This window comes from Muscardinus avellanarius (assembly GCF_963383645.1).
Source record: "Muscardinus avellanarius genome assembly, chromosome: 5".
In the NCBI taxonomy this organism is placed as follows: domain Eukaryota; kingdom Metazoa; phylum Chordata; class Mammalia; order Rodentia; family Gliridae; genus Muscardinus; species Muscardinus avellanarius.
The window spans coordinates 12,862,106-12,889,389 of NC_137790.1; the positions used below are offsets into that span (position 1 = coordinate 12,862,106).

A 27,284-nucleotide genomic window follows, 5' to 3' on the forward strand; every position below is an offset into this window, starting at 1 on the left:
CTACAGGGGCAGATTAACCTGAAAGGGAAAAGTAGATGTGGCAGTCCAATTTTCTAGCACAGGACAATTACCATATAATGAGCTAGGTTCTAATTACCGTTGGGAGCAGTAATCTTGCCTCCAGCTCCACCACCAGGCACATGGCAGGCATTCACTAAGGCAGCGACCACAGATGTCTAGATACGGGTCCCATTTTCCTGGTGAGCTGGTGGAGATACTTAACTGCCACGTGGGGTCATTTTTGCTTTATTTTCTTCAACAGCTTTATTGAGATATGTTTTATGTGTTGTAAAGTTCACCCACTTGAAGTGTATATAACCCAGTGGCCTTTGGTATATTCACAAACAACTGTCACCATAATTCAATTTTAGAAAACTTTTACCCTTCCCCAAGGAAGCCCATAGCAGTTTCTCCCCTCTCTCCCTTCCTCCCAACCCCGGACAACCGCCAGTATGCCTCCGTCGCTAGATTTGCCTCTTCTGGATATTTTACATAAATGGAATCATGCGACCTGTATTCTTTCGCATCTGACTCCTTTCCCTTGGTGAGATGTCTCTGAGGTACACTCCTGTGTTGCTTAAGGATGGGACACTTCCTGAGAAGTGTGTCATTAGACAATCGTGTCACGCGAACATCATGGAGTGCACTCACATGCCTTTGCTTTGCAGTACTGGGGATGGAACCCAGGGGCATTCTACCGAGCTACAACCCAGCCCTACTGTTTGTTTGTTTGTTTGTTTGTTTGTTTGTTTGTTTGTTTTTGGTGGTACTGGGGTTCCTGGAAGGCCTTCTACCCCCAGGCTACACTCCCATATCTATTTTATATTTTTATTTGGAAACAGGGTCTCTTAAGCCAGTGAGGCTGACTTCGAACCTGCGCGATCCTCCTGTCTCCGCCTCCCAAGCGCGGGGATTACAAGCGTGCGCCACCACGCCCGGCTTAATTTTTATTTTGAAACAGGGTCTCACTGAGTTGCAAAGAGCCTCACTAAGTAGCTGAGGCTGTCCTCCTGTCTCAGCCTCCCAAATACTGGGGTTATAAGTGTGTGCCACCGCACCCAGAAAGAAGGTTCTTAAGGTTTAGGAAAGAAAGTTGCTCCTTGAGGATGCAGTTTTTCGTTGAGGAAGGATGAAGGGAGGGAGAGGAAGGAAAGAGAGGCCATCTTTTGTTAAGGGCTCGAGAAAGGAAGGGCTCAACCCCACCGGCTCCATGCTTTCTTCATTCACGTTAACATCACAGCCACGTGGAAACTCATTCTCTAGCTTAGACAGCTGTATATGGCTTCGTTTCACCCTGATGGTATGCATGCAGTTATTGTCCCATTTTGTGGATGAGCTCAACATAACCAGGAGACGGAAACTTACAGAAGCACCGTGCGCGAGCCTGCACATCACCTTGTCGCCTGAGGCCACGCTGAGTTCACTCTTCCACTGCGGGGATGGTCTGTGGGCCGAGTGACGTGACTGCCCTCCCCCCACTTACCTCGTCTGTGAGGACCCCTGACCAGGATATGTAGAGCAGGATGAGGAACAGGAGCACCACGAAGGCAACCAGGCTCACCCAGAAGGCAATGACGATGGAGTCTGTGGGAGGAACACAGTCGTCTCCATGTTGGCCCGATATGGCCTTCGCCAACAGCCGGGTGGGCTATGAACTGCAGCGCCAGGCCCCGAGTGTGAGTGTTCTAGCCTCTTCCAGCTCTCAGCCAGGAGCACTGGGAAGATTTCCCAGCAACCACCTCGGGACAGAACGTGGAGGTGGGGAAGGGGCTTTTTCCAGGGGAACTAGCCACCGGGTCGCTGGGTGATTGCTAAGTCCCATAAATCTGCTTTCTCAGCTACGACTGCTGCTCAGAGGAGGAGTCCCGAAAGACAGATTTCCCTTGTTCCCTTTCTCTCTGGACAGCAAGATGAAAGGGCTGTGGGCAGCACCGTGTAACGGACGTCTCCCAGGGGCCTTTGGTCACTGGGCCCATGGGGAGCAGCTTCCAAGGCTCCAAGAGTTAGAGACCTGGAAGGAGGATGCGCACTGGGGCCGCTGTGCTCCGTGGAGGACCAAGGGCTTTCGTGGTCTGTAGAAGTCGGCTGAGCCTGCCCGGGCCAGCCTGCTCAGGCCAGAGGCTGGGGAGCTGGAACGAGCTGATTGCCCACTTTCAGATGGCCAAGCTCATCTCGGGGCAGTCTAGGAAAGGAAGAATCACTTTGTTTGTTTATTTGTTTTGCATTACTGGGAATTGGACCCAGAATAGCCAGAGTGGGCGTTCTACCTCTGAGCTACACCCCCATTGGCCTTTCTTTCTTTCTTTCTTTCTTTCTTTCTTTCTTTCTTTCATTCTTTCTTTCTGTGGCACTGGGGATAGAACCCAGGGGCATTCTACCTCTGAGCTATATCCTCAGTCCTATTTTATTTATTATTATTATTATTAGTGGTACTGGGGTAGAACCCAGAGGTTTTCTACCTCCGGGCTATACTCTCAGACCTTTTTTATATTTTATTTGGAAACAGGGTCTCACTAAGTTGCTGAGAGCCTCACCAAGTAGCTGAGGCTGGCTTCGAACCCGTGCGATCCTCCTGTCTCAGCCTCCCAAGCGAGGGGGTTACAAGCGTGCGCCACCACACCCGGCTTATTTATTTATTTATTTGGTGGTACTGGGGTTCCTGGAAACCCTTCTACCTCCAGGCTACACTCCCAGACCTATTTTTATACTTTTTTATTTGGAAACAGGGTCTCTTAAGCCAGCGCGGTTGGCTTCGAACCTGCGCAATCCTCCTGTCTCCGCCTCCCAAGCTGGGGATTACAAGCGTGCGCCACCACGCCCGGCTAGTTCTTTATTTTGAAACAAGGTCTCATTAAATTTCAGAAGACCTCACAAAGTATCTGAGGCTGTCTGTGAACCTCAATTCTCCTGTCTCAGCCTCCCAAATACTGGGATTACAAGTGTGCACCACCACGCCTGGCCCCACCGCGATTTCTTGTTAGTCTGTTTTGCCTTCATTTTATTCTCTTATTGGTGCAATGTGATTATAAGTATACATCTCAGTGAGATATATTTGTATTCAAAGTGATACAACTATACATGCGCACATAACTCTTTTTTGGGGGGTTGTTTGTGTTTTGAAATGGGGTCTCACTAAGTGGCTGGGAGGGCCTCACCAAATCTCTGAGGCTGTCCTTGAACCTGCGATCCTCCTGCTCAGCCTTCCTAGTACTGGGATTACAGGCGTGTGCCACGAGAGAAGCACCTTTGCAGCCAACACTGACTGATGACTGCCTGTGGGGTCGAGGCAAAGGAAAACCAGGAAACTAGCCTAGCTCCCTGCAGACCCTGGGTAGAACCTTTTTCTGGGGCTCCAGGTCAGGAGCCTTTTTCTGGGGCTCCAGGTCAGGAGCATTGAGCACGTTGCTGGGGTACCACTGCAATGGGGTGGGTTTTTTCTTGTTTTTTTTTTTTTTATGTCTGGGAGCATAAGTATGCTCACATGGCTGGGAACACGGAGGCACACAGGGCATCGGGTTCTCAATTAAAGTCTGCAAGCATGTTATCCCACAACAACTGGGTAACTTCAGGACATGACGCCCAAGCTGCGATCGTCTAAACTACCCTACACGAGTCACCAAACAAGGCTCCTGAAGGATTGCAATCCAACAAGGGTTTACTAGGTGCCTCTGGGAGCCAGGCTCCGCGGGCGCTCTGAAGGATCCCGAGGGGGATACATCAGCTCCTCAGAAGTGGCCGAGGCCCCTCACCAGCTCTCTGGCGTCTTCCTCCGAGCTCCCGCAGAGCTAGGTCCTGTGAGAACTCAGCGGAGCCCTGCTCAGCTCCCAGTCGCCTGCTGTTCTAACCAGAAATGTTCTCACCCTGTCCAGACTAAAAGGTGTTTTTGAATGGGTGAACAAATGAACAGGAACCACAGGCCTGCGTGGGGTGTTGATTTGTGAGTCATCTAAGTAGAGATGGAGGCGGAGCTCAGGGCCAGAGTGGTGAAATTGCTGCTCCCCTGCACCCAGGGGAGATCTGGGCCAGGACCCCTGCGGATACTAAAATCCCCAGTGCTCGAACTCTCTATGCAAAATGGCACAATATTTGCATATAATATTTGCATATCTCCCCAGTCTCCTTTAAATAATCTCCAATAAGTTATAATGCCCAATACAATGTAAAGGCTATGTAAATAGTTATGCTGTTTGTATAAGGAATAGGTACAAGAGAAACATCTGGACATTTCTTTCTTTTTCTTTTTTTTTTTTTTTGGTGGTACTGGGGATGGAACCCAGGGGCTTTCTACCTTTGGGCTACACTCCCAGACCTATTTTATATTTTATTTGGAAACAGGGTCTTACTAGGTTGCTGAGAGCCTCACTAAGTAGTTGAGGCTGGCTGAGAACCTGTGATCCTCTTTTCTGAGCCTCCCAAGTACTGGAATTACATGCGTGCGCCACCACGTCTGGTTAATACCTGTACATTTCTAATGCAGACACAATTTTTTCCAAATATTTCCCATATGCGACTGGTCAAATCCATGGGTGCAAAACCCATAGATACAGAGGGCTGACTGTTCTTGAGTAAAGCGTATCATCTTGTCTGCCGGGACTCCAGCCAGGTAGAGGGAGAAAGCTGACCTGGGACCCTAACAGTTCAGAACAGCGTACAGTGAAGAGGCGCTGGACTGGGAAAGGAACCACGAGGCCCACCCGCCGCCCAGTGACACATCGGCCACTTGGCAGCCGCACTCCAGGGAGGCGAGGACCGCAGAGCCCCAGGCTGGCTCTCACAGCAGCCTCCCGGCTGTCCCTGAGCTGAGAAGCTTACAGTAGCATCCTAGACCAAGCTGTTTAAGGGGACCTCTGGCCTCCTGGGAAGCGAGTTCCTATTATGTGTTCCAAACTTAAGGACTTTTTGATTGACTGATTGATTGATTCATGGCACTGGGGATTGAACCTAGGGACATTCTACTTCTAGCTACATCCCCAGCCCTTTGAAATTTTTGTCTGTTTTCAGATAGGGTCTCACTAAGTTTCTGCCCACTGGCCTTGAACCCGGGATCTTCCTGCCTCAGCCTCCCAAGCACTGGGTTGGCAGGCGTGTGCCATCGCACCTGGCTGCTTAAGAATCTCTAAAGAGACACCTGTGCCTTCCTCAGCATTTCTTGCCAGCTCACTGCGTCTTATTCTACAGTCCCAGAGAGTCATGATTTATTTCATAACTGTCCAAGTGTAAAAGTGCATGTGCATTGCCGGGAGTGGTGGCGCACGCTTTTAATCCCAGCCTTTGGGAGGCTGGGACAGGAGGATCACAGTTTGAAGACAGCCTCAGCTCCTACGTAGTGAGGCCCTTTGCAACTCAGTGAGACCTTGTTTCAAACTAAAGAATACAAAATGGGGCTGGGAATGTAGCTCAGAGGTAGAATGCCCCTGGGTTCCATCCCCAGTACCGAAAAAAGAAAAAAAAAAAAGTGCATGTGCAGCTGGGCGCGGTGGCAGAAACCTCGTAATCCCAGGATTTGGGAGGCTGGGACAAGATTATCACAGGTTTGCGGCCAGCCTCAGCAATTTAGCGAGGCCCTCAGGAACTTAGTAAGATCCTGTTTCAAATTTTATAAATAATAATAACAAAACAGGGCTGAGGGTGTAGCTCAGAGGTAGAACATCTCCAATACCATGGGGCAGGGGCAGGGCGGAGGGTACACATACTTTCTGAAAGTTTGGTTTGGGACTGGATACTTCCAGGTTATTTTAGATTCCTGCAGACGCTAATTCTTTCTTCTCTTTGGTAAAAAAATAACTCAGGATTTGAGGTCATTAGCACCTGGATGTGTTCTGCCAGCGAGTCTAAGGAAACAGCTTTCAACATTCAGCCGCTGTGAGCCCCCTTCTCACAGACTCCCGCCCGCCTGCCTGCGCCTCGTCCTTATCCCCAGATACCGAACAGGAGGTGAGACTCCACCCTGCGTGGGGCACGGTGCCTTCTAACACGTGAAATTTACGGTTTTGCCAGACCAAAAGATGATCAGTAGCCACTAGTGGGTTTTTTTTTTTTTTCCTGTACTAAATTAAATTCACTTCCACTATTTTGTTTTGAAAAAAAAAAATGCAACCCAGAAATTAAGCTTCCTTTTCCTCTTCTGCTGAGGGTTCACCCTAAGAGCTCAGAGAGAACATTTTGTTCCAAGGGCAAGAACTGTCATTTCCTAGTACTGGAAATGTTCCGGCATCCGCGGGCTTGCTTTCTCAAGGAGCCCAGGCTGGGTTAACAATGACACTGGTCTCTGTGTGGAAAACTTCCTGCCACCCTCCCTTCCATTCTTATCCCTTCTTCCCTCTCTCCGTCCTCCCCATCCCTTTCCTCTTTCTTTCCTTCCTCTCCTGATAAACATGGCTAGAAGGAGGAGAATTAGCTATCAGCAGTAAAGGAACAGGACTAGGTTCTGAATGCCATGGCTGGGTTTCACTTCACCTGGAGGGAAATCTCATCTCACTTGACACTGGCAAGTTAACCTGCTCAGGGCGTTTCCTGCTCGCAGTAGGCATGTTTGTATGCTTAGTTAAAACAGCTAGCCGGGCGCGGTGGCGCACGCTTGTAATCCCCGCGCTTGGGAGGCAGAGACAGGAGGATCGCGCAGGTTTGAAGCCAGCCGCGCTGGCTTAAGAGACCCTGTTTCTAAATAAAATATAAAGAATAGGTCTGGGAGTGTCGCCTGGAGGTAGAAGGGCTTCCAGGAACCCCAGTACCACCAAAAAACAAAACAAAAAAAAAACAAACAAAAAAAAGGCTAAATGTCAGTTTTAGCATTCTGCCAAATGCTACTAACACTTGGGTCCCAGAGTCCTAGTAAAAGATCAGCTCCAAGGTTTTTCCCTCACTGGGAGAATAACCAGGGTTTTTTTTTGTTTTTGTTTTGTACTGGGGATGGAACCCAGGGGCTTTCTACCCCCAGGCTACACTCCCAGACCTATTTTATATTTTATTTGGAAACAGGATCTCACTAGGTTGCTGAGAGCCTCACTAAGTAGCTGAGGCTGGCATCGAACCTGTGCGATCCTCCTGTCTCAGCCTCCCAAGCGAGGGGATTACAAGTGTGCACCACCCCGTCCGGCTATTAAGAGGGTTTTTTTTTTTTTGAAGATTTAAAGAAGTTTATTAGAAAGATAGAAATACAGAAAATAGAAATACAGCCCCATGCCAAAATGGCATTGGGGGGGGGTGACTCGAAATGAATACACCCTGTTAAGAGGGTTTTGGAGCAAGTGATATCACTGCGTCCTCCACGCTCACTAAGATGTGAGCTAGGAGGACAGGTCACTGGGTCCTGGCAGTCCCATCGTCTGTAACTCCAGTAATAGAACCCTTCTTTCCCCTGAGGCCGCCTGGGATAGAGACTACATTTCCCAGCCTCCTCTGCAGCACATAGGACCATCGACAAGGTTCTGGCAGATGAGAAGTGAGAGGAACTGGAGTCTTCTGCAGAGACTGCTGGACCTCCGGCACCTTGTCCTCCTTATTCCCTTGCTGTCTGCTGATGCTCAGCCCTGGGTGTAATGGCAGGAGCATGGCCTGGGGCAGGATTACAGACACACTTCCCGAGGACAGAGGAATGAGGGGAAAGAAGCTGCTTCCTGGTTTCTTAGCCAACTTGATAGCCCTGGAAAACCCAACTGAAGGCCAGTCTTCAAAATAACCATCCTCTTGACCACCGGGAGATGAACTTTCCTAATAATCTCTCTACTGATGAAGCACTGGCAGGGCTCCTCTTGTGAAATGGCCTTCAAGGACTAGTCTGTGCCCCAGGCATGCACACCATTTGGCTACAATTCTGAACTTTGCATGAGGTGATATCTCATTTTTGACACCTACCATCAATCAGCTTAATCGCCCATCTCATTTCGTGTGGTTTGTTTCTGGGTGAATCGTAACTATTCTACAAAGCAGATCCACCCTCGAAAGATACACATAAGCCATATGTGGTGGTATACGTTTTCAGCCTCAGTTCTTGGGAATCTGAGACTGGAGGATCACACATTTGAGGTCAGCCTCAGCAACTTAGTGAGATCGTGTTTCAAAAAAAATAAGAGAAAACATACATCTACTCATTTTTTTGACACGGCTATACTCTCTTAGTATGATCTCCGGTTCTATCCATTTTCCTACAAATGGTGTGATTCTATTCTTCATGGCTGAGTAAAATTCCACGTGTGTATAAACCAAAGTTTTGTTATCCCTTCATCTGTTGATGGAGACGTAGGCTGGTTTCATAATTTGACTATTGTAAATTTTGCTGCTGTGAACATGGCTATGTAAGTATCACTGTGACATTCTGATTTCAGCTCCTTTGGGAAGATGTCCAGGAGTGCTGCCGCTGGGTCATGGCGGTTCCATTCCCAATCTTCTGAGAAACCTCCACGCTGATCTCCACAGCAGCTGTGCTAGTTTGCCGTCCCCCAACAGTGTAATAGAGTTCCTATTAAGTCACCAGTGTTTATTATTACTCATATTCTTGATGATTACCTTTCTAACTGGAGTTAGATGGAATCTCAGTGTAGTTTAATTTGCATTTCCCTGATTGCTAAAGATGTTGAACATTTTTATCATATATTTGTTGGCCATTTGTATTTTTGTCTTTCTTTCTTTTCTTTTCTTTTCTTTTCTTTTTTTTTTTTTTTTTTTGCAGTACTGGGGATGGAACCCAGGGCCATTCGACCTCCAAGCTACACCCCCAGCCCTATTTTTTAGTCTTTATTTTGAAACAGGGTCTCACTGAACTGCAAAGGGCCTCACGAAGTAGCTGAGGCTGTCTGCAAACCGCGATCCTCCTGTCCCAGCCTCCCGAATGCTGGGATTACAAGCGTGCGCCACCACGCCCGGCTCGGCCATTTGCATTTCTTCTTTTACAAAGACTCTGTTCAGTTCTTATATGTAGAAACTAGAGATATTTGGAAGTAAAGGCGACATCAGATAGGTGAGCAGAGACTCCAGCGGAGTAGCTGATGGGGCTTAGGGAAGGAAGAGGAAGTCATGAAGATTGCAACTGTTGAAATAATGCTATGAGTCTACACAAAACTACCAATTCCAACCTCAGAGCCATGCGCGGGGAAGGCGAAGGTGGGGAGGAGGCTGTTGGGGAGGGTGGGGAAGGCGAGGATGGGGAGGAGGCTGTTGGGGAGGGCACCAAGAGCTGTGTGTTTGCATTCGCTGACACTCTGTACCCCAAGATGATGTAAAATTACAATTCACCACATAAAACTAAAAATAAGAGCCAGGCATGGAGGCGCACGCTTGTAATCCCAGCATTCGGGAGGTTGAGACAGGAGGATCGCGGTTCGTGGACAGCCTCAGCTACTTAGTGAGGCCCTCTGAAACTCAGTGGGACCCTGTTTCAAAATAAAGAATAAAAATAATAAGGCAGGGGGTGTAGCTCGGAGGTCGAATGCCCCTGGGTTTCATCTCCAGACCCGCAAAAAATAAAATAAAATAAAATAAAATAAAATAAAATAAATAAATAAATAAATAAGGGCTGGGGATAGCTCAGGGGTAGAATGCCCAAGTTCAATCCCCATACAAAATAAACAAAACAACAACAACAATGTAATCTACCACCATTGAGGCTTTGTAGAATGTGCCGAGCCTTCCGGAATCAGTTAAAGGGTGGGGTTTCAAGAAGTTTTCAGCAGTTATAGAATCATTCAAGTGCAGTTCACCCCCCCCCCCACAGAGGCTACTTAGACTCATTTTTTTCTTTCCTGAGGTAAGCATTCTGTTATCTTTTAAAAAATCACTTTCATGCCGGGCGTGGTGGCGCACGCTTGTCATCCCCGCGCTTGGGAGGCGGAGACAGGAGGATCGCGCTGGTTCGAAGCCAGCCTCGCTGGTTTAAGAGACCCTGTTTCCAAATAAAAATATAAAATAGGTCTGGGAGTGCAGCCCGGAGGTAGAAGGGTTTCCAGGAGCCCCAGTACCACCACCACACACACACACACACACACACACACACACACACACACACACAAAGTCACTTTCACTACTTATATCATACATGAGGGATGAGCCATTTGCTGAAGAGATTAACAGCGTGTTAAAGTTAATGTCTTCGTCATGGGACCCGCGTCATGGCTTTGAATCCAAGGAAAGAGTTCTGTGCAGCTCGTTGTTCAGTCTGTTCATCAGTGCTGCATATTGTGTTCAGCAGAGACTGACTGACTGTGTGTTTTTATTCTTCTGCTCCCAGCTCCTAGTGTGGCGGATGAGCATCGCACCAGCCCAAGTCAACATGACAATATGACAAGTTCTTCCTAACCTGTAATTAAAGGGAGGGAGACACGTGGACCCGAGAGGTAGGTAATAGAGCATTAAACCAGCCCTCCTCAAGGGAAATCAATCCATCTCGTTGCTCTCCGAAATCAGAGCTTTAGCCCGGTAGCTGGAGACCCATCGTATTAGGATAATCTATTTTGTCATTATAATATTGGAATACAGGATTTGTTTTCTTCTAAGCTTAGCCTCTAAAAAGGGGGCAGGTAGAATACACAGCATATGGCTCATCAGTTCCGACAGGGCCTTAGAAAGATCTATATTTCCACCTCGCTAACATTGTTGGGGAATCCTTTACTTCTCTAAGAATTGGAGATCACCTCTAAAATCACAAGGCTAGATTTTGTAAAGTGCCTATAAACAAAAATCACACCAGATTTTGAGCTGTTTCTGGGAAAGGGCAGCTTACAGCTTTCAACTCAGCCCTGATTGGTCTATATAAAAATATATACAAATCAGGCATAGTGGGGCACACTTGGAATCCCAGTCCTTGGGATACCTGGGGGGCTGACTCAGGAGGATTGCAGGTTTGAGGTCAGCCTCTGCCACTTAGCAGGACCCTAAGTCAGATCAGCTCGTCTCAGAAAGTCAAAGGTTATATATTTTCACAAGGGACGTTAGTCAAATGAAGAAAGAAAACAGTAAAATGGTGGAAGAGGATTGGAAAAGGAGGTCAGGAGGGAGAAATAAAAAGACAGAGGAAGCCGGGCGTGATGGCGCACACTTGTAATCCCAGGATTCGGAAGGCTGAGACAGGAGGATCGCGGTTCTTGGACAACCTCGTCTACTTAGTGAGGCCCTCTGCAACTCAGTGAGACACCATTTCAAAATAAAGAATAAAAAATAGGGCTGGGCTGTCGTTCTGAGCTAGAACGTCCCTGGGTTCCATCTCCAATACTGAAAAATAACATACTGAGGAAGGGAACAGTTCAAATAAGTTTACATCCATACAAGTTTCCACTACTAATCTTACTAACATATATGAAGAAGGACATAGAGACAGAGAGGGGTATGCAGAGGAAATACACCAAGTGACGTGTGCATGTATGCTGATATCACTTCGAATCTCACTATGATGTACAGTTACACGTCGCCCATAAAACTACAAAAACAAATAAATAAAGTAAAATAGTTCTGTGGGTTTAGCTCAGAGGTAGCTCTGAGTTCAGTCCCCAGTTACTAACAGAAAAAAATATGTATGTGTAGGCGTTTTCAACTATCCGCCCAACTGGGATGGAATATAGTCCAACGTATGGGCACGTCCACAAAAATCTAAAACCTCGGAAGGGTCCAGACATCTCCAGAGCAGACACAGTTTGTCCACCAGAGAGCGGAGGTGTTGGTTTGGCCAGGCCTGAACTGAGGGCCGATGATGGACCATCTTGTAGAAGTGAAATGGGGCACCGATCATTAACACTTGGTGACATGGGTGACCGTGGGTGTCCGGTGGTGTGTGGGAACACACATGGCCATTTTCAGGATGCATAGGGCTGTAGTTCCCACATCAAGATGGCTGCCCAGTTGTTATTACCACACTGAGGCTGCAGGCTCTCAGAGGGCCCACTGTCTGGCCACCGACTAGGTTGGTTCTACCAGTCTACACTGCTGATCCCACCACATCTGCTCTCCTATAGGGCCCCTCAGAGCCTGTGCCTGTTCAGGCAGGACACTTAGGAGGATTGCAAGTTCTAGGACAGCCTGGTCAACATGGTGAGACTCTGTCCTCTGCCCCTCCAACAAAACAAAACAAAACAGGTTGGGGATATAGCTCAGTGGTAGAGTGGCCTTAGTACCAAATAAATATTAAATGGGGAAAAACTTCAAGAATTCCCCCTAAAAATTGGAACGAGACAAGGATGTCCATTATCACCACTTCTCTTCAATATAGTACTAGAGACTCTAGCCAGAGCAGTAAGTCAAGAAAAGGAAATCAAAGGAGTACAAATAGGAAAAGAAGAACTCAAGCTTTCACTATTTGCAGATGACATGATACTATATTTAGAAAACCCAACAAACTCAACCAAAAGGCTTATAGAACTGATCAACAAATTCAGCAAAGTATCTGGATACAAAACCAATCTTAAAAAATCAGAAGCTTTCCTGTACACCAACCATAAATCCACTGAAAAAGAAATTCAGAAAATGCTTCCACTCAGGATCTCACACACACACTCACACACACAAAATACTTAGTACCAAATAAATAAATGGTTTATTCTTTTTCATGTAATTATTATTTTTCAACAATATTTAGTTAAAAGATTATTATTTCCTCCACCAAATGTTTGTGGAAACCTTGTCAAAAATAACTTGACAATATATGGAAGAATGTATCTCTAGGCTTTCATTTAACTCCTTTAGAACAGTACTACACTGTTTCAATTATTGTAGCTTTATATGGTTTGAAATTAGAAAATATATATCTTCTAGCTTTGTTCTTTTTCGAGATCGTTTTGGGTATCTAGAGTCCATATTACATATTAGGATAGATTTTTTTCCTGAAAAATAAATATATAAATATATGATAGTTTCACCTAAAAAAAAAAAGAAAAAAATATTCTCTGGTAAGAAAGAAAGCAAAAAGAAATATTAAAATGTTATCTTTAAGTTATCAAAAGCTTGGTATCAGACAAATGAAACTGTTATGTGAGATTATCGTTTTTAATTTTGGATAAATTGCTATAATACTAGATGTCAACCACTAAGCCAAGCATGGGAAGGAGGGATGGGGAGGGAATGGGGTGGGGATCGGGTGGGGGTTGACTGGCGATGTGTGCATGTATGTCTACAAAAGTTTTCTTTGTATCCCACTATGATGTATGAATACAGTGCACCAATAAAAAATTAAAAAATAAATAAATGGGAAAGATGCTTAAAGGAATCCTATCATTTATCATGGGGTACTTTTTGAAGGACACATTTCAGCAATAAATTGATAATTGATGTAGACACTCATCATAAAAGGTAATAAAATATATAGGAGCTGTCTGTTTTACATAAGTATATTTATTCATCCATTTAACAAAGATTTGAGCTGGGAATTTTGGTGCACTGTAATTCTATCCTTTGAGAGGGTGAGACAGGAAGATTGTAGGTTTGAGGCCAGCTTCAGAAAATTAGCAAGACCCTTATCAATGTGGTGAGATACTGTTTCAAATTAAAAAACTAAAAAGGCTAAAGGGTAGTTCAGATGTAGAATGACTCCAGGTTCGATCTCCAGTACTAAAAACACAAGAAAACAAGCAACAACAGAAAACAAAACAAAATCAAACCAAAAATATCTGTGCCAAGTATCACCCAGGAAGTATATCCAGGTGCCTAGTCCCTGGAGCGTATATTCTGGTGAGAATTTGCACACTCATAATTACAGTCCTGGGACAGTCCCTTAGCTTTGGAACCTGGGCTTTAAGTTCCAGCTCTATGGATATCTGGCTGGGTTTCTCTGCATCTCAGCACCTCTATATCTATTTTCAACTTAGAACTTCCTTATGTAAGCTGGCCTCTGCTTCCTAGGCTAGCAACTCCTAAGGATAGGCATCTTTCTAACTTTCAATTTCCCGCCCCAATCCATCACCTGTTGTCCTACTCAGGTGTAACTTTCAAATGTCTGTTTTCACCAGCAGGATTTTTATATTGAGCGAATTGGACCTTGTCTCTTCCTTCTTACCATGTTACCTGACTCCCCATAACTGACAGGAAGTCCTCTGAGACTGTGCTGTGAGGATCTAGCCCTGGTATGGTCCCTAGTGCTCAACTCCACCACTCAAAAACATCTGCATGACATCCTCTTAGTAGTACCTCCATATGGGTGGAAATATAACTTTTCTCTCCCCTGGGAGAGCCCTCTGCCTGGGTAATGTCTATTGGTCCTATGAGGCTCATGGGGCTGGGAAAATGTCTTTCACTCTGGGACACTCATCTCCAAACCTCTGACTTCTCCCTCTAGGCATCCTTCTTTGTGTCCCATGAGCCACCTTTGCAAATCTCCCGTGCAACACAATCAATGGATTAACAGCTTTAGTAACATCAGTGTCTCCTACCTGACTGGACAGAAGAGGAGAAATACTGAGTCCACCTGTTCTATCCTTTCATCAAATCAGTTTCCTCTGTCCAAAAGGGCTTCCTCTAGACTAAAAATGCAAAGCCCCAAGGGACATATCAGCCAGAGGCAGTCCATCATGGAGTTGGTCAAAAGCAGCTCAGAAGCATATGTGGGGAAAGTTGCATTTAGACTGATGTGTTAGTCAGTTTTCTATCACTGTGACATAATACCTGAAAGGACCACCTTTAAAAGAGGAAAGGTTTGCTTCAGTTTGCAGTTTCAGAGGTTTTGGTCCATGGTTTCTTGTCCCTGTTGCCTTGGACCTAGCACATCATGGTGGGAGCACGTGGTAGAAGAACCATATGATGGAGAAGGCCTGTTCACTTCATGGCGGGCAGGAAGCAAAGAAGTAAAAAGAGACTGAAAGAGCCAGGGTCCCAACACCCCTTCAAGGGCACATCCCAGTGACCCAATTCCTTCCACTAGACCCCACCTCCTGAAGATCCCACCCCCTCCCCACAGCACTTGGGACACACCACAGGGGGGTGGGTCACGCTCCAACACATGAGCCCTTGGGAACAATAAAGGTCCAAGCTATAACAACTGAATAGTAAGTGACTAGGAAATAGTGACTGGAGCTGGGCGTGGTGGCGCACACCTCTAATCCTAGTACTTAGCAGGCTGAGAAAGGAGGATCGCAGGTTCAAGACCAACCTCAGCAACCTAGAGAGACCCTGCTTTAAAATAAAAAATAGCATCAGGTGTGGTGGCACACACTTGTAATCCCAGTACTTGTGAGGCTGAGACAAGAGGATTGTGTGTTTGAGTTCAGCCTCAGCTACTTAGTGAGGCTCTCCAAAATGTAGTGAGACCCTGTTTTAAAATAAAAAAATATCCGGGCGTGGTGGCGCACGCTTGTAATCCCCATGCTTGGGAGGTAGAGAAAGGAGGATCGTGCAGGTTCAAACCCAGTCTCGCTGGCTTAAGAGACCGTTTCCAAATAAAATATAAAATAGGTCTGGGAATGTAGCCTGGAGGTAGAAGAATTCCATCCCCAGTACCACCAAAAGGAGAGAGAGAGGAGGGGGGGAGAGAGAGAGAGAGAGAGGGAGAAAGAAAGAAAGAAAGAAATGGGGCTGGGGGTGTAGTTTGAAGGTAGAATGCCCTTGGGTTCAATTCTCAGTTACTCACACAAACACAAATAAAATAAAGTAAAATGTGAAAGCTAAAAAATAAAAAGAGCTGGGGATGTAGCTCAGAAGTAGAATACCCCTGGGTTTAATCACATACACACACAAACAAAAAAAGAGAGAAAAGAAAGAAAAAAAAAAAAAGAATGACTGAAATGTAGGTATAGCCGGGTGTGGTGGTGCATGCTTGCAATTCCAGCATTTGGGAGGCTGAGACAGGAGGATCATGGTTTAGGACAGCCTCAGGTACTTAGTGAAGTCCTTTGAAACTCAGCGAGACCCTGTTTCAAAATAAAGAATTAGCCGGGCGTGGTGGCGCACGCTTGTAATACCCGCGCTTGGGAGGCGGAGACAGGAGGATCGCGCAGGTTTGAAGCCAGCCGCGCTGGCGTAAGAGACCCTGTTTCAAAAATATAAAAAAAAAATAGGTCTGGGAGTGTAGCCCGAAGGTAAAAGGGCTTCCAGGAACCCCAGGACCACCAAAAAAAAAAATAATAATAATAATAATAATAATAAAGAATTAAAAATAGGGCTGGGGGTATAGCTTGGAGGTAGAAATGTCCTGGGGTTCCATTTCCAGTACAGAAAGAAAGAAAGAAAGAAAGAAAGAAAGAAAGAAAGAAAGAAAGAAAGAAAGAAAAGAAGAAATGTAGGTATACTGATGTTATATTGCATTTGGTGGAGGAATGTTGCTATATCTGTAATTTACATGGAAATACAGAATCATAAGATAGGTAAGAATAACAAAGTAAAATTAATGAAAAAACTGGGGCCATGGATTGGTCTTTTTGCTTTTGTAGGGCCAGCTCACTGCTCAATATCTTCCCCATGATAGACAATTACAGTTTTAACTTTGCTCATGTTGGGGTTAAACATGAGCCAAGGCAAGACGGTAGGAAAAGCTGTGGTGAGGAAGTGGATCTCACGGGGAAGAATGAGACGGAGACCAAGTTTCAGAGGGACCAGCTGAAACAAGAGGGGAGCTTAGCTCGCTAGGCCGATGAGAAGCAGGCGCCCAGTTGAGCCTGCGTGGAGACACCTTGGAGACCTAAGGCTGGGCCCTGCTCCAGGCCCCCAGCTGAATGAGCTGTGATCAGCCGTGTGCTCAGAGGAAGATGATTTTTCTAACTTTCTCAAAGAAACAGGTTAGTGGAAGCCCTGGTCATATGTTTGTGGGGATGGAAGAGAGAGTGACAATTTCTTTCTTTTTTTTTTTTTTTTGTGGTACTGGGGATGGAACCCAGGGGCATCCTACCTCTGAACTACACCCAGCCCTATTTTTTATCCTTTATTTTGAAATAGAGTCTCACAGAGTTCCAAAGGGCCTCACTAAGTAGCTGAGGCTGTTTGTGTGAGAGTGAACATTTCCATGTACCCAGCGTATCCCAGGATGAAGAACTTTCATGCTAAAACACATGAACAAAAAGCCTGAACAAACCTAGAGGGCTGGCCAGTGGTCTTAGTCTTCTTGGGCTGCTATACCAAAATGCACACACCAGGTGGCTTGTACACAACAGAAATTGATTTCTTGGTTTTGGGCTGAGAAGTCCAAGATCAGGGTGCTGGCGGATTCAGTGTCTAGTGAGGGCTGCTCTCTGATTCATGAAGGGTGCCTTCTTGGGTCCTTACATGGTAGAAAAGAGAACTCTGGTCTCTTCATCCCTTTCTATGGGCACTAATCCCATTCATGACCCCCCCACACCCCCCATGACCTAACCAAGGGCTCCACCTACCATCACATGGGAGATTAGGTTTGAACGCATGAGTTTGAGGAGGATATAAACATTTAGACCATAGCAGTTGCCCTACAGAGAATGCCATAAGGGAAAAAAGACGGAGACTGGGAGAGGTGGGGGTGAAGACGGAGAGTCAGAGAAGCCAGGGGCAGGATGGTTGCAGATGGAAGCTATCTTTCTAGCCAGGCATGGTGGTGCACACTTGGAATCCCAGTCCTTGGGAGCTCAGATGGGAGGATTACAGATTCATGGCTAGCCCTGCAACTTAGTGAGGCCCTCCGCAACTTAGTGAGTCCCTGTTTCAAAAAAAAAAAAAAAATAGGGCCGGGGTGTAGCTCAGAGGTATAATGACTCTGTATTCAGTCCCTAGTATCACACACACACACACACACACACACACACACACACACACACACACACACAGAGTTTTCTCTTTCTGTCTCTGTCTCTTCTTTCTTTCTTTCTTTCTTTCTTTCTTTCTTTCTTCTTTCTTTCCTTCTTTTCTTCTTTCTTTCTTTCTTTTTCATTTAACTATATTATCTCCCTAACTTGCAGAAAGCCTAAGTTCTTGAGGCTGGCCACAAACCTGGGATCCTCCTGTCTCAGCCTCCCAAGGACTGAGATTACAAACTTGCACCACCATGTGTGGCTTCAGATTGAAGTTTTCTGAAATGGCAGTTTCAGGTGCTGGTGGCATGGAGCCTAAGTTCAGGCAGGAACCCAGAGGAGGAGAAGCAGGAGAGAAGTGGACACTTGTACCAGAAGTTTCCAAATAAAGAATAAAAATAGGATCTTGGGGTGTAGCTCAGAGGTAGAATGCCAGGCAAGAAAGGAAACCAAACTACCAAACTAATGCATGCGTATCTATGTTCATAGCCGCACAATTCACCATTGCCAAACTATGGAAACAGCCAAGATGTCCATCAACAGATGAATGGATTACAAGACTGTGGGATATGAACCCAATGGAATTTTACTCAGCCATAAAGAAGAACACAATTACATCATTTACAGGAAAATGAATGGGACTGAAAATTATGCTAAGTGAGATTAGTCAGTCACAAAATATAAGAAATTGGATGCTCTCCCTCATATGCAGAAGCTAGGGAGAAAATGGGTCATAGTAGGAACTCTAGATGAAGAAGGAGATACCATAGATGAGCAAATAAGGCGACCTAATGGAGGGGATGGGAGGGGGAAGTGGGAAACTCTCTAATACACATGATGTACATTAACAAACATATCAAAGTCAGTCACTAAGCCAAACATGAGGAGGGAGGGGGTGGGAATTGGGTAAGGGCTAATTGGGTGATGTGTGCGTGTATGTCTTCACCATCCTGTACCCCATTAAGATGTACAACTACAATGCACCAATAAAGAAAATTTAAAAAAAAAGAGGTAGAATGCACCTGGTTACAACCTCACATGGCACACATAGAAAGTCAAAGGAGAGAGAGAGAGAGAAGAAGAAGAAGAAGAAGAAGAAGAAGAAGAAGAAGAAGAAGAAGAAGAAGAAGACGAGGAGGAGGAGGAGGAGGAGGAGGAGGAGGAGAGAGGAGAGGAGAGGAGAGGAGAGGAGGAGAGGAGAGAGAGAGAGAGAGAGAGAGAGAGAGAGAGAGAGAGAGAGAGAGAGAGAGAGAATGAATTAGAATATGCAAGCTTTCAAGTTTCTTCTTTTTTTTTTTTTCGTACTGGGGATGGAACCCAGGGGCGTTTTACCTCTGAGCTACACCCCCAGCCCTATTTTTTAGTCTTTATTTTGAAACAGGGTTTCAGTGAGTTGCAAAGGGCTTCACTAAGTAGCTGAGGCTGTCTCCAAACAGTGATCCTCCTGTCTCCACCTCCCGAATGCTGGGATTACAAGCGCGCACCACCACGCTCAGCTCAAGCGTCTTCTTATAGCCACAAATCCCATCTCGAGGGCGCCACCCTCAAAAGGCACCATCTCCAAATGCCAGCACCCTGGGGATTAGGGCACCAACATGAGTGTTGGGGCCCAGGGCGGGGCCAGGTGGACGCAAAGGCTGAGTCCATAACAGGTACTAAGCGTAGTCCAATTCCTAGTGACAGAAGATGGAATGGTGTTTGCAGGGACCAGGAGAAGGGAGGAAAGATGGAGAAATGTGGTTTAATGGGCCCCGAGTTTCACTGTGAAATGACAACAGTGCGGAGATGGAGTTTGGCGACCGTGTGCGACAGGAACGCACTCGGCGCTGCTGAACTGTACGCACACTTAAATCGTCAGGGTGGTAAGTTTCACGTTAAGTGTATCTTTTCTCAACAACAAAAAAGGGGTTCTTGTCGCTGGGCGTGGTGGCGCACGCTTGTCATCCCCGCGCTTGGGAGGCGGAGACAGGAGGATCGTGCAGGTTCGAAGCCAGCCCCGCGTGCTGGCTTAGGAGACCCTGTTTCCAAATAAAAAATGTAAAAATAGGTCTGGGAGTGTAGCCCGGAGGTAGAAGGGCTTCCAGGAACCCCAGTACCACCAAAAAAAAAAAAAGGGGGTTCTTGTCAAAATGAACTTAATCAAAGTATTTAAAACTCTGTCGAACCACCCAGAACATAAACTGTCACCAGTTGACGCAACTTTCTTCAAACTCAAGGTCGCCGGCCTTCCCCGCTGAGCCGGCCCCTCGTCAGCAAGGCCAGCTGCTAGGCCGCCAGGGGCCCTGCCTGGTCAGTCCCAGCAGACCCTGGGGGACAGAGCGGCCAAGGCAGAGCGGCCTGCAGGAAGTCTTAGAAACTGTGTAGGGCAGGAGTCCATTTGTGTATGGGGGTATTTGTGGATAGGTACATATGTACCTGCACACACGTGTGCTTGTCTTCGTGCATATGGGTGTATAGACACGGAAAAACCCTAGTTGGCTAGACATTGAAATGTTCACACTGATTTTTTTTATTTTTTATTGGTGCATTATATTCATACATCATATTGGGGTAAAAAACTTGTGTGTACATACCTGTACACATCACTAATTTAACCCCTACCCAGTTCCCACCCCATTCCCTCCCCATCCGTCACATTGATTTTTCTTCTTTTTTATTTTTGTTTTGTTTTATTATTTTTTTTATTTTTACTTTTTTTTTGGTGGTACTGGAGTGGAACTCGGGGGCTTTTCTACCTCCAGGCTATAGTTCCAGACCTATTTTATACTTTATTTGGAAACAGGGTCTCACTAAGTTGCTGAGAGCCTCACTAAGTAGCTGAGGCTGGCTTCAAACCTGTGCAATCCTCCTGTTTCAGCCTCCCAAGCACGGGGATTACAAGCGTGCGCCACCACACCTGGCTTATTTTTATTTTTTGTGGTACTGAGATTGAACCCAGGGGCATCCTACTTGTGAGCTACACCCCAGCCCTATTTTTTAATTTTTATTTTGAAATAGAGTCTCGCTATATTGATGAGAATCTCACTACTTGAGGAGACTGGCCTCAAACCTGAGATTCTCCTATCTCAGCCTCCCAAGTACTGGGAGTACAAATGTGCACCACCACACCTGGTCTGGGTTTTTTTTTTTTTTTCTAATATGCGGTGAGGTGATTTACTATATGAATTTTTTTTAACTAAGAGCAAATTACATCCCCTCCCTCTCATTTATTTTATTTTTTGAGTATTGGAGATTGAACCCAGGGGTATTCTACCTCTTAGCTACATCCCCACCCCTATTTATTTATTTGTTTATTTATTTATATAATGGGTCTGGGGAATGGAACCCAGGGGCATTCGACCTCCGAGCTACATTCCCTGCCTGTTTTTTATTCTTTATTTTGAATCGGGGTCTCACTAAGTTGTGCAGGGCTTCACTCAGTAGCTGAGGCTGTCTGCAAAATACAATCCTCCAGTCTCAGCCTCCCGATTGCTGGGATTACAATCCTGCACCACCACGCCCGGCTTATTTTTTTGTTTTGAATCAAGGTCTAAGTTACCTCATGTTGGCCTTGAATTTGTGATCCTCCTGTCTCAGCCTCCCAAGTATAGAGATTATAGCTGTGTATCATCACACCTGGCTGCAAATTAACCTTTTAAGAATATACTTAAAGCTGGGTGCAATGGTACCTGCCTGTAATCCCCAGTAACACACACCCACATGCATACACATATACATAGACATATATATGTATATGTAAGACAGAGATGACAAGACCTGTGTATTCATCCAACATGTTGCTATATTTGATCCAATGCTTTAAAATAAAGCAACTGGAACATGACAGAGTGGAAGCCCCCCCATCCTATTGCCCAGCCCTGCCATGGGAAACCTGACTCTACACATGACGCTGCAGCTACACCTTAGTGGGCATGCGCAACCCCATTAACAATGTAACATGGGCTTTTATGTTCACAAATTATATCCATTAATTATAAAGCTAACCAGAGCCAATTCGTTTATCATTTAAGTAGATGCAATTATGATCAACACAATAATTGATATAATTTAATTTTATTGGTTATGCAATTTTGCCCCTCCCTCTTCTCCTTCATTGCATTTCGGTGATTTAATTGGAATTTTTGCCTATAGATCCGGCTCATGCATCATCATCACTGTGTGTTTATGACAGTGATGGAACCTTATTTAGTCTGTCTTCTGTTGGCGGTTAGTAGGTCATCTCCAATTTCTGGCTGCCAGAAACAGTGCTGCACTGAACATCAACAAGTGCAAGGATTTCACCGGTGGGTGCCTTGGAGGGAGATGCCAAACTGTCTCCTGAGATCGTCACCTTCCCTGTCCTTGTCAAGCTGCTCTTCAGAATGGTACCCAATTTTCATCCCATCCGCGGTGCCTGGCAGCTAAAATTCCTCTACTTCCTGCCCCAACGCTTTGAATATCAATCTTTTTTTTTTTTTTTTTGGTGGTACTGGGGTTCCTGGAAGCCCTTCTACCTCCGGGCTACACTCCCAGACCTATTTTTACATTTTTATTTGGAAACAGGGTCTCCTAAGCCAGCGCGTGCGGCTGGCTTCGAACCTGCGCGATCCTCCTGTCTCCGCCTTCCAAGCGCGGGGATGACAAGCGTGCCCACCACGCCCGGCGAATATCAATCTTTTCATTTTGACTAATCCGATGGTTGTGAGGGGAGAGCTCGCTCTGCATCCCAGCACGCTTCCCTGACTACATGTACACCTGAGGCTTTTCCCATGAATATGGATGTGAGAAAATCGGCCCCTGACGTTTCCTCTTATATCCGTCTTGTCATATCCGTTCCCTGAATTTCTATCCTGTTGTTCTTTGATGCACGGTACTAAATCAAGAAATAATAAAGTGGTTTCCATTTGAAGAGGATAAACGTATTTTCAAGATTGTTAGCAGAAGAGAATTAAGTGTATTTTCTGGATAGTTTTCAAAAGTATTAGAAAATAGTCCCTACAACTTTTTGTTCTGCCCTGAATACCCCCAGGTCCTGGCTGCCTGAGCCTGGCCCTTGCTGCTCCTGCCTCCCGGAGGCTCCCAAGGCTAGGTCCCCCTTTGGCACAGGTCACCTGGGGGGGCCTTCCGCCACCACTCTATTCAAAGTCGCAGTCCCTCAGTAGCCCCAGCTCCCTCTAGCGAGCCCTCTGGTTTTATTTTTTGGTGGGGCACCTATTGCCATCCACCATATTTTTCTTGTTCATGATGAATTAAAGGCTGTCTCAGATTTTTAACAGTTCTTCCACTGACAGGTGGTTCTGAGTCTCCCCTCTTGAATCTGGCTAGCCTTAGCCATCTACCCATCAAGGCGACACGGCCAGCAGTGATAGACTAAGGTGCGGATTCCAGCAAACTGGCTCAGAGTCTGTGCCCCTCACTTCTACGGGGCCCCTGCCTTGACTCCAGACAACAACCTTGACAATGACCTCTTCAGGGCTTATACATTCTTATGGGAGATATTCTGGTCTAGCTCCAAACTCCTTTCCTAACAAAAAAGAAATATAGAAACTAAGTTCAGATAAGACACAGACTAGGGAATGAACACAGGATAAAAGGTTTCTGAAGAAGCGTCACTTGCTGTGGGCGTCAAAGACCCTTACATTGAAGAGCTCCTGGGTAAAATAGCACCTGCCATCTGGAATCAAGTTCGCACTAACCTCCTAAGAAACCAGGATACTTCAGATGCAAAGTGTATTGTTGTTACTGCTTTGATTTGTTTTTAAGATCAACTTCTTTAGGTAGAGTTGAATTTGTTTGGTTTTCCAATAAGCTAGATGTCTTTCTCCTCATTCTAGATTCACACTTTCCATTGTTTGTATGTGGATTTCAGAAAGAGTTAGTTTGTCTTTCCCTGAAGATGCATAACTTAAAAAACTTCTATTAAAATACCAATAGCCAGACATTGTGGCGCACACTTGTAATCCCCGTGATTGGGAGGCTGAGACATCGCACAGGTTCGAAGCCAGCCTCAGCTAATGAGTGAGGCTCTAAGCAACTTAGTGAGACCCTGTTTCCAAATAAAGTATAAAATAGGTCTGGGAGTATAGCCTGGAGGGAGAAAAGCCCCTGGGTTCTACCCCCAGTACCACACACACACACACACACATACAAAATACCAATAAATGCTGGGGGTGTGGTTCAGTGCTACAGAGCTTGCCTAGCGTGCACCTGGGTTCAGTCTCTACTACCACAGAACAAAAAACAGGGAGAGCGAAGAAGAAGAAGGAGAAGAAGAAGAAGAAGAAGAAGAAGAAGAAGAAGGAGGAGGAGGAGGAGGAGGAGGAGGAGGAGGAGGAGGAGGAGGAGGAGGAGAGGCGAGAAAGAGGGAGGGAGGGAGAAAGAGGGGGAAGAGGGAGAATATGAATCAATAGCTATTGAATCTTCATCCCGGGGACCCAATGCCTGGCCTCTCCCAATAGCTGTTTAAACCCTCAACATGTAGAACAGCTGGAAGGCCCAGCAACTGTCCCTGGCTACAGCGTTCTCACTAACATGGTCTTTATTGGGTTTGGGAGCTAGGGTCTCGAGAAGTCTCTTATTTCAATGGGCTATAAAAACCCAAAGAGGGAACATCGTTTTAAACTTAACACACCACTTAGGGAACACAAGCTACTTTTCCCAGAAATGGAAGTTGTTTGTAGGGGTGGAGTAGGGCATAGGGTTGAGTTTGTGGGATTGAAGATATTAAATAGTTCTCCTACTCACAGCAGTGGAGAGACGTTTTGGACCTCAGGTGATCCGGTGGGGACATCTAGTGCACAGAAAGATGGCCCAGAATTTCACCTAAATATATATTAACTTAAAAAAAGCCTTTTCTGAGCTGGGCGTAGTGGTGCACACTTGTAATCCCAGCGTTTGGGAGGCTGAGACAGGAGGATTGCACAGGTTCAAAGCCAGCCTCAGCTACTGAGTGAGGCTCTCAGCAACTTAGTGAGACCCTGTTTCCAAATAAAATATAAAATAGGTCTGGGAGTATAGCTCGGAGGTAGAAAAGCCCCTGGGTTCCATCTCTACTACCACCAAAAACCAAAACCAAACCAAACAAAAAGCCTTTTTTGAGCTGGGCGTGGTGGCATACACTTGTAATCCTAGCATTTGGGAGGCTGAGACAGGAGGATTGTGGTTCGTGGACAGTCTCAGCTACTTAGTGCGGCCCTTTGCAACTCAGTGAGACCCTGTTTCAAAATAAAGAATAAAAAAAATAGGGCTAAAATAGGGCTGGGGGTGTAACTCAGAGATACATGCCTCTGGGTTCCATCCATCCCCAGTACTGAAAAAAAAAAAAAGCCTTCTCTGAACACAGCCTACATTTTGTCCACAACTTATCCTGAAATTCTGAACTTCTGACAATATCAATGAATAGACTTTTATTTCAATCCTGCCTCTTTCTTTCTCCCTACGACTATATGTTTTTCTTATTGCTAATTGTGTGTATACAAATTTGCATTTCTTTTTAATTTTTTTGTGGCTCTGGAGATTGAGCCCAGGGGTTTTCTACCTCCTACAAGCTACACTCCCAGCCCTGTTTTTTTTTTTTTTTTGGTGTGTGTGTGTGTGTGTGTGTGTGTGTGTGTGGTACTAGGAATGTAATCCAGGGGCTTTCTATCTCCAGGCTACACTCCCAGACCTATTTTATATTTTATTTGGAAACAGGGTCTCATTAAGTTGTTGAGAGCCTCAATAAGTAGCTGAGGCTGGCTTCGAACCTGCATGACCCTCCTGTCTCAACTTGGAAATAGGGTTTCACTAAGTTGCTGAGGCTGGCTTTGAACCTTTGATCCTCCTGTCTCAGCCTCCGCACATGGACTAAACCCAGAGCCATAAGAAAATAAATCTCCTTTCCTCTAAGTTATGTGGTCAGTCTTTAGATTATAGCTGTAAGGATGTTGATAGATGCACCTGGCTTCATTGTCTTAAATAATAACATCTGTCTTTCAGTTTTGAGCTGGTATATAAGAAGACCATCTCGCATTTGAAAAGAATCCCTTTCTTTCTAATGATCTAATTTACATACGTACATAATCTACATATATGCATATGTAAATGTATATGCATATGCAGAGTGGAACACAGGACTTCTTATGGGACAGGCAGAGGGCTTCTGGAGCCTGGGCCTCTTATTCCTGGGGTTTGATTTCCATGCTTATTTTTGGGCTGACTTGTTTTCTTGGCTGAGTAGCTGGACTGATCAGAGAAGATTGTACAAAAAATGCCAAGTTACCCAAGAGGTCAAGAATGCGAAGGCAGATGAGCAAAAGGAATGTTAACTCGTGTTTATCCTCCCTGAGGCTGTGGACATTGAACCTTAGTTTACATTTTAGTAGGAATTATATATCTTAGAGGTCGAGACAATGTCTCTCCCACACCTAAGAAGACAATGAAAAAGGCAAACTCTGCAATGTGAAGAAACTCAGCGAGCTTACTGGAGCCCCAAATAAATGAAGCCTCATCAAGAAGTCTGTCTTAGAAGAATATTCTAGCCAGGTTCCGTGGTACGCACCTGTAATTCTAGTATGTAGGAAACTGAGACAGAAGGTGCGAAGACAGCCCCAGCAACTTAGGGAGACTATGTTTCAAAAGAAAAAAGAAAAGCCCAGGGTGGTAGCCCATGCCTGTAATCCCAGTACTTGGGAGGCTGAGATAGGAGGATGGTAGGTTTGAGGTCACTTTTAACAACTTAGGGAGGCCCTCAGTAATTTAGTGAGACCCTATATCAAGCTAAAAAATAATATAGGGCTGGGGGGTATAGCTCAGAGGTAGAATGCCCCTGGACTTAATCCTCAGAACCACAAAAATTAAATTAAATTTTAAAAAAAAGGAGACTGGGAGTGTAGTTTGGAGGTAGAATCCAACCCCCAGACACACACACACACACACACACACACACACACACACATACAATCACATACACACACACATACAACACACACGCATACACACACACTGATGCACTGGACATATTGTTGTGTATCTTCTAAAAGTAGTAAGTTAGTAAGAAAAAAAACTGGGAGTACCCAGTCATGCAGGCCGAGCCCCTGCCTCTGCCTGGATGGCTTCGCCGGATCTGACTTACGTTTATTGGCTTTCAGCTTCTTCTCGTCCACGGGAATGAGGTCCAAGTAGTCCAGGTAGTATTCGTAGCTGTAGTACGGGGCAGACGCGTTGGTCCTATTGGCCATGCCTGCAGCCCTGGGAAGCGGCTGGCCCGGCTCACATCTGGCGCTGGGCTCTCAGCTCTGGGCCTCCGCAGGGAGGTGGTGGTGGCTTAACTGATTTCTGCAGGAATCGTCCAAGTATGTCTGTGGGTCTGCGCTCGTTAGAGCTGCTCAGCTGGAAGAAAGGTCGGGGGGTGTGTCTGACAGGCTCAGCCTACAAGCGAACCTCCCAGGCTGACTCTTCTTGATAAGGTTCCAAAACAAGCAGAAGCCAAGGGCCAGAGATTGGGTTTCCAGCGCGCCTTTGGACGGGCCTCTGCCGAAGGACAGTTTGCTGGGCAGGAAGAGGGATCCTGGGGACTCTTGGGTAAGAAGAGGCCCAACAGGGCTGGCGAGAACAATCGCTTTTTGCCTTCGGTGCTGAAGAAGGTAATAAAAAAGAAACCCCAAG

The 27,284-nt window shown here is 45.8% G+C and overlaps 1 protein-coding gene across 1 annotated transcript; it reads right to left on the reverse strand.

Moving 5' to 3' along the window:
• On the reverse strand, positions 1-26,860 carry MRAP (melanocortin 2 receptor accessory protein; the record flags this gene model as incomplete). Its single annotated transcript, XM_080696459.1, has 3 exons — positions 26,752-26,860; positions 1,484-1,584; positions 1-18 (listed from the first exon to the last, which is right to left on the reverse strand). The coding sequence occupies exons 1-3, from the start codon at positions 26,855-26,857 to the stop codon at positions 1-3; spliced, it is 225 nt and encodes a 74-aa protein (XP_080552585.1). The 5' UTR covers positions 26,858-26,860.
• Between the last annotated feature and the right edge of the window lie 424 nt (positions 26,861-27,284).